This window comes from Myotis myotis, unplaced genomic scaffold (genome assembly GCF_014108235.1).
Source record: "Myotis myotis isolate mMyoMyo1 unplaced genomic scaffold, mMyoMyo1.p scaffold_m19_p_6, whole genome shotgun sequence".
In the NCBI taxonomy this organism is placed as follows: Eukaryota; Metazoa; Chordata; class Mammalia; order Chiroptera; family Vespertilionidae; genus Myotis; species Myotis myotis.
In genome coordinates, this window is record NW_023416368.1 from 39,306,344 (window position 1) to 39,320,649 (window position 14,306).

At 43.7% G+C, this 14,306-nt stretch overlaps 1 protein-coding gene across 2 annotated transcripts in view; it reads left to right on the top strand.

Moving 5' to 3' along the window:
• The first annotated feature begins 212 nt into the window (after positions 1-212).
• The window catches only part of ADAD1 (adenosine deaminase domain containing 1), a 28,253-nt gene continuing 14,159 nt past the window's right edge, over positions 213-14,306 (top strand). For both annotated transcript variants that reach the window (XM_036314884.1, XM_036314885.1), the window contains exons 1-5: positions 213-387; positions 1,350-1,538; positions 3,267-3,434; positions 8,842-8,910; positions 13,326-13,451. In XM_036314884.1, coding sequence (XP_036170777.1) covers positions 213-387; positions 1,350-1,538; positions 3,267-3,434; positions 8,842-8,910; positions 13,326-13,451 — 727 coding nt within the window. The remainder of the gene's footprint in view (positions 388-1,349; positions 1,539-3,266; positions 3,435-8,841; positions 8,911-13,325; positions 13,452-14,306) is intronic.

Here is a 14,306-nt window from a genome sequence, read left to right on the forward strand (position 1 = left end):
AGGGAGGCCAACAACCGGAGGCCAACCTCAGGCGCTGCAGGTCCCCTGGGGCGCGGTTTCCTTCTTTCCTCTGGTCTCCGAGGGCTTCGGGCTTTCCTCTTGGGCGTGGTGCGGGGGCGGAATGAGCTGGCGCCAGCGGCGTGAGGCCAGTTGGAGATGCGGCCGTGCGTACGTCATTTTCTGCCAACTTTGTCTCATTCGTAGGTGAGAAAATGTCCTCCAATAATGGCTGGTTTCAGAAGAGCTCCCAGGTCCCTAGCTTTGCTCAGATGCTGAAAAAGAACCTGCCGGTTCAGCCGCCCGCCCAGACGGTCACCACGCCCGCAGCGCAGTCCTCGGAAAGTGACAGCCTGTCCCGCATGGCTTCCAAGGTCACACCAGTGACGGGTACGACGTCTTTTTCACCTGCAGTCGGGCCTCAGCTTTTTCAGGCTGAGCTTTGAGCCCCCGGTTAAATGTTTCCTGGACATGTGGCTGCGTCCCTGCGGCCAGGCGCCGCCCGCCCGGAGCGTGCATTCCGGCTCCCAGCGCTGTGGGAAGCTTGCGGAAACCCTCCCCCTTGGCTGCTAGTCATTTTGAACCCTTGGCGGTGCAGCCCCGTCAGGTGTGCCTTGCCTTATGGAGATGAGGCTGTCACCCCTTCAGAGAGGGGGCCGGGCCGAGACTGGCTTGCGTTTCGCAGATCCCTTGGCATCCTTAGTGTTCAGTACACAGCAGGGACACACACTCTTTACAAATTGGACCGATCTCAAGGTGAAAGATAATGTAAAATAGTCCATGGGAAACCAAAAACGAGGTTCTTGCCCCAGATGTGTGTTTTCCTCCATTGTAGGCCTTAGTGACATTGCATGTAAAAATGGCTTAACGGTTCTCAACCTGTGGGTTGCGACCCCTTTGGCGGTCGAACGACCCTTTCACAGGGGTCACCTAAGACCATCCTGCATATCAGATATTTACATTACAATTCATAACAGTAGCAACATTACAGTTGCGAAGTAGCAACGAAAATAATTTTATGGTTGGGTCACAACATGAGGAACTGTATTTAAAGGGTTAGAAGGTTGAGAACCACTGGCTTAGAGAGTCCCTTAAGACCTTGACATGACTAAAATTTTGCGATTCTTTGATAGCACTTAATGACAGTGGTAGCCCTTCTTTCAACATAGCCTTGGTATTCCAAGAGATTTTATACATTATACAGAATGACAGGCTGCATTTGGCATTTGTGCCAAAATTGTTTAGGAGAAACTTATATGGAATGAAAACCACACATGACTAAGTTTGTGAGGGACAGTGTCTTATTTTTTTTTTAATGCATCAAATTGACAAGCGTAAACATTTATTTTTAGGTAATTTTCCAGAACCATTGCTTTCCAAAGGTCTTTCATCTATTTCAAATCCCGTCCTTCCTCCAAAAAAAATACCTAAGGAATTTATAATGAAATACAAACGTGGAGAGATCAACCCTGTGTCAGCCTTGCACCAGTTTGCACAAATGCAGCGGGTTCAGCTTGACCTTAAGGAAACGGTAACAACAGGCAAGTGAATGCCGTGTCTGGTTATTACAGGATGGGAAAATATTATCCTAGTAAAAGCAGAGCATATAAGTGGCACTGAATTTCTATATTCACATAATGTTAACTACTATTTTTGGTTGGTATACTTTAGAAAATGTTATATGAATATTTCTTTAGCCTTTTGGAATCTGCAAGTAACTCACATACAAAATACTTATAATCATGGGATTTTAATTTTTTGTGTATGGCTGGTTGAACTGAAATCTCATCAGCCTTGTGTATTATACACAGGTGTAAATACTTGTAGAGTAAACATGCTTTTTAGGGATGTTAAGTATTTGGACTATGATTATCTTATTAGCAGGATTCTGTGATATTGATGCCTAACAAAAATTATGGCCAAATTTGGCTTCTGAAAGTCAAAGATCAGAGGTCAAAATAACACATGATTGGTACTCATCAGCAGTCCTGTCTGAGACTATTTTCTCGGTTCTCTCTAAACTGCCCAGTAACCAGAAGACTGTTACCACACTGTGCCTGTGGAAGGCTTCAGGAATACAAATCAGTAAAATGCAGAATGCAGCTTCTGATTTCATCACCTATGACCAGAGACTTGAAAGAACTTTAGGAAAGTGGAGGATAAGAGAATAAGTGCTCTTAAGAGGCGTTGACAATTTTTAAACATGTCTGTGCAAATAGGGTCTTAATGTAGAAGGGAGTTTTCCTAGGTTTCTTTGTTATTGGGTGAGGCCACAACATTAGTAACAAATAAACAGAATTTCCAGAGGATGGGGCCCAGAAATCAGGATTTTTAAAAGATTCCCAGGTGATTCTAATATGCAGCCAAGGTTGAGAACCGCTGTCATAGATGATGGAAGGAAAGCAATTTTCCCAAATGCAATCAGGAGTTGCTTGTAACCTTGATGTACTTCTTCAAAAACAACCAACAGTTAATATTTGAGAAGAGAAGATAAAGGCTTATGTGGAGTGACATTATACTTGGCCATCTCTAATGAGAGTGGAGATTGAAGTTACCTAAAGTCTGAAAATTTGAACTGGAAAATTCTTTGGCCTGTAAATTTAGGAAATGATTCCATTTCATTTTTTATCAGGCAAATACGAAATCTAGTAAAAGTAATTGTGTAAAGGTAATCCTAGAGATTTTGGATGACAAGACATCTTTATGTTTCGGTTTTCTTTGTTAATTCCCCTTCCTCCAACTGCCCTACAACTGTAATGGGCTGAGTTGCTTACAGTGACTCCCTGATAGGTGTCCAGGATTTCTTCAAAGGGAATCCTTTCTATTCTGGAGCTTTTAAAAGTATCGGGGGGAGGGGGGGCGGGGGGGAAGTATCAGGACACCCAAAGGGGGGAAGAAATTAAATTTTATTGGTATTGAAGTTTGAAAGAAGAAGGTGTTGCCAGAGGCTCCACATTTTGCCTGTAATTTGTCGTTTGATAGATATATGGATGCTTTTCATTCCCAGGCATTATTCAGGACACTGCCACTCCATATATGGCCTGCACTGTAAAGTTGGCCCTATGCTCATGCTGAGTCTGGAGCCAGCTGTGCTACTTGAAGGACTCCTCAGAATTAGTTCAGGGACCCACCCAGCTTTCCTTTCACCTGTATTGGCCCTACAGAAAAACTGATGGGCCGAGGTAGCTAGTTTTCCACAATTTTGTAGTTGGATGTTTTCCTGTGTAACAGACATCTTTTGCAGCATTTATTCTGAGTTCTTTTTCAAGGTAACGTTTTGGGACCATATTTTGCTTTTTGTGCTGTGGTGGATGGTATCCAGTACAAGACTGGACTGGGACAAAATAAAAAGGAATCTAGATCCAATGCAGCAAAATTAGCTCTTGATGAACTTCTACAGCTGGATGAACCTGAGCCAAGAAATTTTGAAACATCAGGTAAATTACTCTTGATTATAAAGTATTTGTAAAATTTATTATTTTTAGAAGGAATAACCTGAAAGATTTTATATTAATGGAGAGTTACTTCGCAACTGCAGTCTTTGTAGCAGGATTTGAATAATTTTCTTCCATTGCTGTCTGATTGCTGATGTATTTAACCATAGTGTATATTTCAGTCCCATAAGAGAAAAACATGTTGTTCAACTGTCTGATAACTTGTCAGATTGTCAGTGGGTTTGATTCCTGAAACTTATTTTTCTATGCAAATATTGGATTCTTTTTTTTTTTTTTAAATATATTTTATTGATTTTTTACAGAGAGGAAGAGAGAGAGATAGAGAGTTAGAAACATCGATGAGAGAGAAACATCAATCAGCTGCCTCCTGCACATCTCCTACTGGGGATGTGCCTGCAACCCAGGTACATGCCCTTGACCGGAATCAACCCGGGACCTTTCAGTCCGCAGGCCGACTCTCTATCCACTGAGCCAAACCGGTTCCGGCAAATATTGGATTCTTATATTTAACACTGTGCATTTAATACTTAGAGGTTTTTAATGCAATTTTTGTGAAGTTTGCCTGTGTTAAATTCAGTAATACTAGAATTACTTGAGAAAATAATGGCCTAAGGTAGCATAACAAGAGTGTAAACTCCAGAATTAGATTGCTCAGGTTGGAATATTGACCCTGGACAGACAAGTTATTTGCACTCTAAGCCTAAGTTTTCATCATTTGAAAAGTGGGGACAATGATAGTACCTACCTCCTGTGGCTACCATGCAAAGCCTTTAAGCAGTGCATGTGAATAGTATATGATCAAATGGTAGTTCTTATTAAATATCAATTTGAGGAATATGTTAATGTGTTATATATGTTAGCATAGTAAGCAATTTTTGTCATGTTTCATGTTAGGTTACATTTTGGTTTACCCTTTGGTTTAATGTCATGTTTTCTTGTTTTTCCTGGATTTTCTAACTTTCGAACCAAATTGCAAAGCTATTGCAAAAAATGGGACTAAAAACTTTGAAAACTTTGAATGTAGTATTCCCCTAGAAAACACTCTAGTAAAATAGCATTAAAATACTAAGTGAGGTGCTCTTCCTTTGGGGAGTACGCCTGCACCTTTCCAGGCCCTTCTCTCCACCTACCTCCACATTACATTACCCTTCTCTCTCCTAAACTCCAAGCACCCTTCTTTTGCTTCTGTAACTTGTTTCCTGAGCCCATTTCTAAATAAACTTTCTCTTATAGTTTGAAAAAAAAACCCAACTAAGTGACATAAGCCAGTCAGAGAAAGACAAGTACCATATGATTTTACTCATACATGGAATCTGATGAACAAAATGAACTAATTAGCAAAATAGAGACAAATTCATAGATAGAGAAAGGCTGACAGCTGTGGGGGAGAAGTTAGGGGAAGTGATGGGATTGAGCAAAAATATTATAATTTTTACTTATTAAATTTTTTTTAAATTCTTTATTAGTTAAGGTATTACAAATGTGTCCTCATCCCCTCCATTAAACCACCATCTTCCCCCCCTGCTCATGCTCTCATCTCCCTGTTGTCCATGTCCATTTACTTATTAAATTTTTAACAGAATATTAATTTTAAATGTTTTACATAGTATTACTGTAAATAGAAAATTGTTCTTAAGCATCTAAAACAGGGTTTCATTTTAACCTGTGCTGTGCCAGCACAGCCAAGGGTGAACCTGAGGAGGGGTGGTGAAGGATTAAAGAAGACAAAAGAGAATACAGCTGGGGCTCAGCGGATCTCCCATGCCTGGATGAGGACACAGAAAGATCCAGCCAGCAAGCTGAGGCTTTATTTTATAGTCAGAGAAAAACAAGGAAGTGGTCAACATAGTTACAATGTTCTTGTGAGTTTCACCTTATTTTGGCACACTTACTGCACCTCCCACAGTCCATTAGCTACCTAGGAAGGAACTAGGGAGGGCTATAAGGTTAAACTTAATTATGCTAAGAGGGCTCTGCCCTCCAAACTGGGACTTGTTTGTGGCCCTGCCACAGGTCAATCCAAGGCTTGATTCTATAGCCGCTCACTACATAACCTCTTTTCAGAATGTCACATATTTACAAAGCAAGCTCTATTCTATATAATCTGTCTATATCCTCCTATCTAATAAAAGAGAAACATGGTAATTGGCGTACGACCACTACCCTTCCCATTGGCTAATCAGGGCAATATGCAAATTAACTGCCAGCCAAGATGGCGGCCGGCAGCCAGGCAGCTTGAAACTAACATGAGGCTTGCTTGCTTCAGTGACGGAGGACTCCAACGTTCCCGCCTGCCACTGCAGGCCTCTGAGCTGCAACTCTAAGCAACTATGTAACAAATATAGAAGCTAAACAAAACCCCAGAAACCTGCTTTAGTCCACCAGGCTTCAGCCAGCAGAATCGCAACATTGTAAGCAAAAGCCAGAAACCTACTTTCAGCAGTGGAGGCCTAAGAGCTGGAGCCAAGCCTCAAAGCTAAAGCTGGCCCAGAATAAAAAAAAAAAGAAAAAAGAAAAAAAGGAGTGGTTTGGAGCTTCAGTCACCCCCAACCTGAAAACAGCCCTCAGCCCCTCACCCAGACTGGCCAGGCACCCCAGTGGGGACCCCCACCCTGAAGGGTGTGTGACCAGCTGCAAACAGCCATCATCCCCTCACCCAGGCTCGCCAGGCACCCCAGTGGGGACCCCCACCCTGATCCAGGACACCCTTCAGGGCAAACCAGCCGGCACCCACCCATGCACCAGGCCTCTACCCTATATAGTAAAAGGGTAATATGCCTCCTAGCACTGGGATCAGCGAAGCTGCTAGGCCTCCCGGCACCGGGATCAGCATGACAGGGGGCAGCGCTCAAACCCCCTGATCGCTCTGTGTGTGACAGGGGGCGGGGCCACAACCTCCCTATCCACCCTGCTGCCGGGAGCCGGTCCATCCTTGCTGTTTCAAAGGACCTGGCATATATGGCATACTATTCTTAAAATGTTTGCTCACCTTCTTGGCACTATGTGTTTTAACCAAGGTCTCTTCTCTGAGAAAGGTTGTTTCCCCAGGTAGGGATTTTCCCCTGAAGTTAGGGAGGGAGTAAAACCCCTCAACTAAGTGCCAGGCGGGTAATTAATCACTTTAACTACGAACAATCATGCTTAAGCTACATAATCTTTACTCCCTGGATTGGAGATAAGAAACGCCCTAACCTTTGGAATAGAGATTGATAGGATTGAATCAACTGGTATAAATACAGTTGTAACAAGACAACAGCAGACAGAACTCAGAAGACAGAACGAAGAAGACAGAACCTACACAGAACTAGAAACAGAAGAACTTCGCTGGAGAGAACATGGCAAAAGATCCTGGACTGAACCTGACTACAGAAATTGGCAAGAGAACCTGACTAGAACCTGGTGACTGAACCTGGCTGGAGAACCTAGCGAGGGAACATGGCTACAGAACCTGACTGGAGAACCTAGCAAGAGAACATGGACACAGAACCTGGCTGGAGATCCTAACCAGAACTTGGCTAGAGAACCTCGCTATGATGATCATCTGAACGCCCTCTCCGTGTCATTCCTTCTTCACTAACTCCATCCACACCTTTGGGGACCCCTGGACCTGCTGGGGCTCGACCCCAGCACCCTTCTCTGTTTGTGACAGGGGAAGGTGCCCCAACCCCCTGATCAGCCCTGTTCTGTGCCTGATAGGGGGGAGCTCCCCAACCCCCTGATGGCCCTGCAGCTCTGTGTGTGACAGGGTGTGGCGCCCCAACACCCCCTCCCCCCCACGGGCCCTGCTCTGTGTGTGACGGGGTAGAGCCATAACCTCCCCATCGGCCCTGCCCTGAGTGTGAGAGTGGCGGCACCCCAACCCCCAGATGGGCCCTGCTCTGTGTGTGACGGGGCAGCGCCCCAACCCCCTGATGGGCCCTGCTCTGTGCGTGACAGGGTACAGAGTCCCAACCCCCCTGATGGGCCCTGCTCTGTGAGTGACAGGGGGCAGTGCCCTAACCCCCTGATTGGCCCTGCTCTGTGCGTGACAGGGAGTGGCGCCACAACCTCCCCATCGACCCTGCCTTGAGTGTGACAGGGGACAGTGCCCCCACCCCCCAATCGGCCCTACCCTGAGCGTGACTGAGGGTGGCATCACAAACTCCCGATCGCCCTGCTCTGTGCATGATAGGGGGCGGCGCCCCAACTCCCCAATCGGCCCTGCTCTGAGCCCGACCAGGGGCTGCACCTAGGGATTGGGCCTGCCCTCTGCCACCCGGGAGCAGGCCTAAGCCAGCAGGTCGTTATCTCCCGAGGGGTTCCAGACTGTGAGCGGGCACAGGCCGGGCTGAGGGATCCCCCCCCCCCCCCGAGTGCACAGATTTTTGTGCACCGGGCCTCTAGTATATATATAAAAGCCCAGTGACTGAACATCAGAATGACCAGTCGCTATGATGTGCACTGACCACCAGGGGGCAGATGCTCAACACAGGAGGTGACCCCTGGTGGCCAGTGCACTCCCACAGCAGGTTGATTCCCACAGGCCATGCCCCCCCACCAGTGCACGAATCTGTGCACCGGGCCTCTAGTCCTATATAATAATAGAGGAATATGCAAATTAGCCAGGACACTGTAATGTCATGACTGAACAGCAGGGACCTGAGGCTGCATGGGCCTGGCCTGGGCGAGGGACCTCAGGCCACGACCCCTTCCCTGTGGGGCTTGACAGTGGACCTCAGGCCACACACCCCCCAGCAGGGCTGGATGGGGGACCTCAGGCCACTCCCCTCACCTGGCGGGGCTTGATGGGGACCTCAGGCTGTGCCCCCCACCTGGCAGGGCTTGACGAGGGACCTGAGACTGCACCCCTCACCCGGTGCCAGGCTGGAGGACCTGAGGCTGTGGGCCCCCCCCACCCCCGCCCGAAGGGGCTAGACAAGGGTGGGGCCGGCTGGGTCTGGGTGTCACCCAATGGGGGTGGGGCTGGCTGGGTCTGGGTCTCCTGCATTTTAGAAGCATGTGTGTTTGGTGGGCAAGGACTTGACTCTAGGTCCCACAGCGTGCCCCAGACTCTGATGAGAGAGGTTTTCATATACATTTTACTAATTTTCTTTCATCTCTGACACTTTTATTATAGAGAAAGGGCAAATAGCAATATTAAAATATTTCCTCTAATTAATTCCCTTTTAATGTGCACGAATTTCATGCACTGGGCCACTAGTAGTAGCATAAGATTAGGAAACCCAGAACTGTGTTTGAGACTTGGCTAATGGGTATTTGGGCTAGAGTTGGCAGAAGTATAGAGAAGAAAGTAATCATTCTTGAATTGCTGCTGTTTTACAGAATAATAAGGTACCTGCTCTGTGGAGCAATGACTTTTACGTTTCCTTATATGTTTGTTTACTTACAGGTCCTCCTCCTATCCCTGCAGAACCTGCTGCTTCACCTGAACCAGCATACGTTTCAAAGGTGCATTATGGTAGGAAGTCCTTTATGGTATTCCTTTTTAGCAGAGTAATGCAATTAAAAATGATAACATATAATTAAAATATGCATAAATATGAAAATATACATCAGTATTTTATCATTAAAACCTGGCATACTTCCACAAAGAGGAAAATTTCATATGCTGCTAAAAATTAGAGAAATGGGGAATGGAGAAGAAAGATGGAAGAAATGCCTTTTTCCTAGGAGGAGATAGTTAGTTTCATGTAACTGCTTTTTTGAGAATTCTTTGCCTTGGCGGGCTTATCATTAATGAAAACCAGTGGCTTTTTGGTGCTTGATGGTTGGGAGATTCATGTCAAATAGTTTATTCACATTTTTTTAATGGTAGTTACTTGTCACTCAAGCCCCCCCCCCCCAAAAAAAAAACACACACTACAATTGCAGTTGCAGTTACTCTTTGTGTGACCTAGGAATGGTTACTTTTCTATGCATCTAATTTCTCCACCTGTAAAATGGTCATAATAGTAATTACGTCATAGGGTTATTAAGAGGAGTGTAGCCCTAATCAGTTTGGCTCAGTGTATAGAGCATCGGCCTGAGGACTGAATGGTCCTAGGTTTGATTTCAGTCAAGGACATGTACCTTGCTTGCGGGCACATCCCCAGTGGGGGCTGTGCAGGAGGCAGCTGATCGATGTTTCTAACTCTCTATCCCTCTCCCTTCCTCTCTGTAAAAAAGTCAATAAAATGTATTTTTTTAAAAAAAGACAGGAGTGTAAAGTATTTAGATCTGGGCCTGGCATATGGTAGATGCTCACTAGATAGTAACTTTTTCATGTTCAACATTGTGTGGTGGTTACTGTATACAATTCCCATTAGGTTATAAATCCCCTGCACAGCAGGAAAGTATTCTTAATTTCTACATTGCTTACATAGTAGTAACACTTCAGATTTTAAAGTTAGAGTATTTGTAGAATTAAAATGAAAAATAGTCTCTTTTCTATATCTGGAGATTAGGATTTGAGAACAGTTTTATCCTGAATGTTTAGTTTTCCATTATTTTTGTAAAACAAAGAGGCTTTGCACATTTGCTTGCTTGTATGGAGTGGAAGGTCAGGCCAGAGAAGAGAGGCACATTCGCAAGGACTAGGCCTAATGGTCCTGAGAATCAATGAGCAGAAGGGCAGTGAAGGGCCCCATCCAACAGCAGTGACCTTTTAACATGGCAAGGAGCTCTGGTCTTTCTTTTCAGCCTCTGTGGACATTTTTAATGAATAGTGTGACAGAATTCCAGTTCAATGGTTGGCATAAAACACAGATTACTAGGACCTCGAGAAACAGATCAATCTGTGAGGAAGAAAGAGTATGTGGTTAACAGTATGTGTAAGGAAACACAGGAGTAGAGTCAGGTTTTCTACGAGTTGGTGTCAGAAAAAGTAGAACAAACACCATCCTTCAAGCATATGTTTAAACACAGGAATGGATGATATCGCTTTTGAAGAAAAAGATTCTCACCTACAAAAATGTGAACAGCTCCTTTTGGGCCAGTTACAGAGGTTATCACTATTTCATAGCCTGTTTACTTGGCCATATTTCTAACTGTACCATATCTTCATAAAAAATAGTGATATTTTGGCTTTGATGACAGGTTCAGCTCACCCACGTAGTAGAGATTACTTGAAATTAACAATTTAGAATGAGATATTTTAATTGGCATCGTCTGTTATTTTATTGTCACCCTTTATTTCCAGTAATTTGTGAGAACATTTTATTCCCGCAGTAGTCAGCACACATTTAGAGGGAATAAGGAGCATTGACTTTACTCCTTATTCCTTCACATGCACCCTAGTAAGACACACATTTACTAAGATCTGAATATGTTAACAACTAGAGGCCCGATGCACGGAATTCGTGCAAGGGGCTCGACCCTCACAGCCCCGCTTCGTCTGGAAGGTCATCTGGAAGGACGTTCAGAAGAACGTCTGGAAGGATGTCTAGAAGGTTGTTCAGCTGTCTGGTCTAATTAGCATATTATGCTTTTATTATTGATAGATATTCATTAGTTCTTTAACACTGAGTAAGATCAAAAGGTGTATCTGTATTGCTAACTCACAAATATTCCTTATCTTATAAAATGTTTTAATGTGTAGCATAACAGCTCTTGGCAAACATAATTCTTGTTCTGTCAGTTCTAATTGAAGTATATTTTTCTATTCTATATGATAACACAAAATAATTGTTTACTGCTTAGGATGTGATTAAATATAGCAGAGTACATTCATTCTACAGAACTAATAAGAGAATGAGGTGTGTAGCACTATTGTATACCCTTGAGTGATGTTCAGAACCAAGAAAATACAAAAAGTTGTTTTTTATTTTTGAAATTGATTTATACTTACAGATTGTTTTTCAGAATATTCATAACAACCTGGTAATAGTGGTTGCATTTGGAGAAGGAATGATTACTTTCTTCTATATACTTCTGCCAAATCTAGACCATCAAATACCCATTAGCCAAGTCTCAAACACATTTCTGGGTTTCCTAATCTTATACTCTCTTCTGAATGTATATCTCTTGTATTGCTATTTCAGTTAAAAAAATAGTTAAATTTTAAAATTCCACTAAATTGAATACTGCTTCGCTTGTCTCTCTTGGTGGCAAGCAGAGCCAAGTTGCCGAGTCCTCCTCATTCATATTTTTTACTACATAAGGACCCAAACCAGATTACACACCACACATTGATGATTTTGACCAATTTGAGTGAACTATATGCTAGCATGCAATTAGAGTAATAATTTGCTTCTCCACATGTATACTCTGTGATTAGATAAGAGAACATATCCAGGAGTCCATATTCCCCCCTGCCCCCCCAGAATTTTAGTTTGTAATTAACTATCTGACTATTCTTTCACTTTTTGATAATGTGACTTTACCTGTTTTTGCCCAGAATGGAGCATTAACAATATTGCCAACAACAAAAAATTCAAGTTTTAAAAATATAAACAAAAACAAGTAAATGACCTAACTGAAATGAGTTGTATCCAGTTAGCAGAATATTAGCTGAGAATGCAAACATCACACTTTCATTATGTGTGCCTACATAATAAAAGTGTATACACACACACACACACACACACACACACACACATTTATTCTAATTCTCCCCTAGGGCATGCTTTTATTGATTATTTTAGAGAGAGAGAGAGGGAGAGAGAGGAATATCAATGTGAGAATAAAACATCTATCAGTTGCCTTTTACACTCGCCCCAACAAGGGATTGAACCCACAATCATGACATAAACTTTCTTACATATATTTATAAATTAACTTCAATTGTCTACACTAATAAAACATAAAGATGCTAATTGACTGTACCTTCGCTATGCCCCAAGCCACGCCCACCAGCCAATCAGAGCGACTATATGCAAATTAACCCAACCAAGATGGCGGCTGGAAGCCATGGAGCTGGAGTAAGCAGGAGGCTTGGTTGCCCGACGATAGAGGAAGCCAAGCTTCCCACCAGTAGCTGTGTGCTCCGCTCAAGGCAACAAAGTTTCAATTATAGAAGATAAATAAATCCCAGATACCTGCTTCCAGCCAGCCTCCACTGGGAACTTGGGTGGCTGGGGGCCGTGGCCAGCCTGCAAACAGCCATCAGCCCCTCACCCAGGATGGCCACACCCTCATGGGGTGAGGGTCCCTGCTGGGGGGCTTGGCCAGCCTGCAAACATCCATCAGGCCCTCACCCAGGCTGGCCAGGCACCCCAGCAGGACCCCCAACCCTGAAGGGGGTTTGGCCAGCCTGAAAACAGCCCTCAACCCCTCACCCAGGCTGGCCAGACACTCCAGTGGGGACCTGATCTGGGACACCCTTCAGGGAAAACCAGCTGGCCCCCACCCATGCACCAGGCCTCTATCCTATATAATAAAAGGGTAATATGCAAATTGACCCTAACAGCAGAACGACTGGGAATGACTGGTCACTATGACACACACTGACCACCAGGGGCCAGACGCTCAATGCAGGAGCTGCCGCCCTGGTGGTCATTGCGCTCCCATGGGGAGCTCTGCTCAGCCACAAGCCAGGCTGATGGCTGCCAGCACAGTGGTGGTGGTGGGAGCCTCTCCCGCCTCCTCAGCAGCGCTAAGGATGTCCGACTGCAGCTTAGGCCTGCTCCCCGCTGGCAAGTGGACATCCCTTGAGGGCTCCCGGGCTGCCAGAGGGATGTCTCACTGCCAGCTTAGGCCCAATCCCTCGGGAGCGGGCCTAAGCCAGTAGGTGGTCATCCCCCGAGGGGTCCTAGAGTGCAAGAGGGCACAGGCTGGGCTGAGTGTACAAATTTTTGTGCACCGGGCCTCTAGTGAGATTATAATAGGATAATAGAAGTCTCTCGGAGAAAGCACGATGTTGTTTAAATTCATACTGCATTTGATTTGTTTTTCTAGAAAGGAGACACATGCAATATGCAAAGATTTCTCATATTGTTAAAGAAACATTTAATCAACTAATTTCTAGTCATTCAGAATATGTGAAATGTAGCAATTCATTGGCTGCCTTTGTAATTGAAAGAGGTAAGTCCAAATATTTGGGATGTGTTGGTGTGTAGAAAAACTATTAATGATCTGAACTATACTGTTGTAATATTTTAATTATCTTTGCTCCTATTGACAATGGTGTTTATTGATTTGAAGTGGCCTTTTCTAGTAGGTGTGGGTTATTAAACACAAAGGTTCTTAAAGGTAGACATAAAGGATACTGACCAGTAACCAAAAGACAACTACAGAATGGTTAAATGCCTAACATTTTGAATGATAACTCCACAATTTAATAACCTGAAATATAACTCCCATTATAACAAACATTGAGAAGGGCTCTGTAAAAACCAACATACGTTTTTCATTATCAAGTCAGAAAAGATTAAAATATGAAAAACCATGAATCCTCTGGTTTTTCTTGTGGATATCATGTGTGTTTCCAACTACATTTTATCTTTTATTTACTCTAATGCTATAAATTGATCATTAATTAAAAGCGTTTGAATTCTATATTCTGAATAAGATATTAAAGATGATATAAAACAATTTGAGATTTGGTTTCTATTAAGTCCAAGATGATAAAAGTTAAAAACTTTTCTATAATCCAAAAATGCATGAGAATTCATAGATAGGAAAGAACTGATTGGGTTAAAATATTTGGGAACAGGGGAGACTTAAGCTGGATCTTTAAGGGTTAATAGGTTTGGATAAATAGAAGAAAGGAAGACATCTTTAGAGATAGAGAGACTGACACACACACAGACAGGAGGGAAGAGAACAGCAGTGAAACACTATGCATGGGACAGTGACAGGGAAGTTTGTTGCAAGTGCAGAAGAATATGAATGAGGCATGATACAAAATAGTTAAGTTGGTAAGATGTTACAAGATTA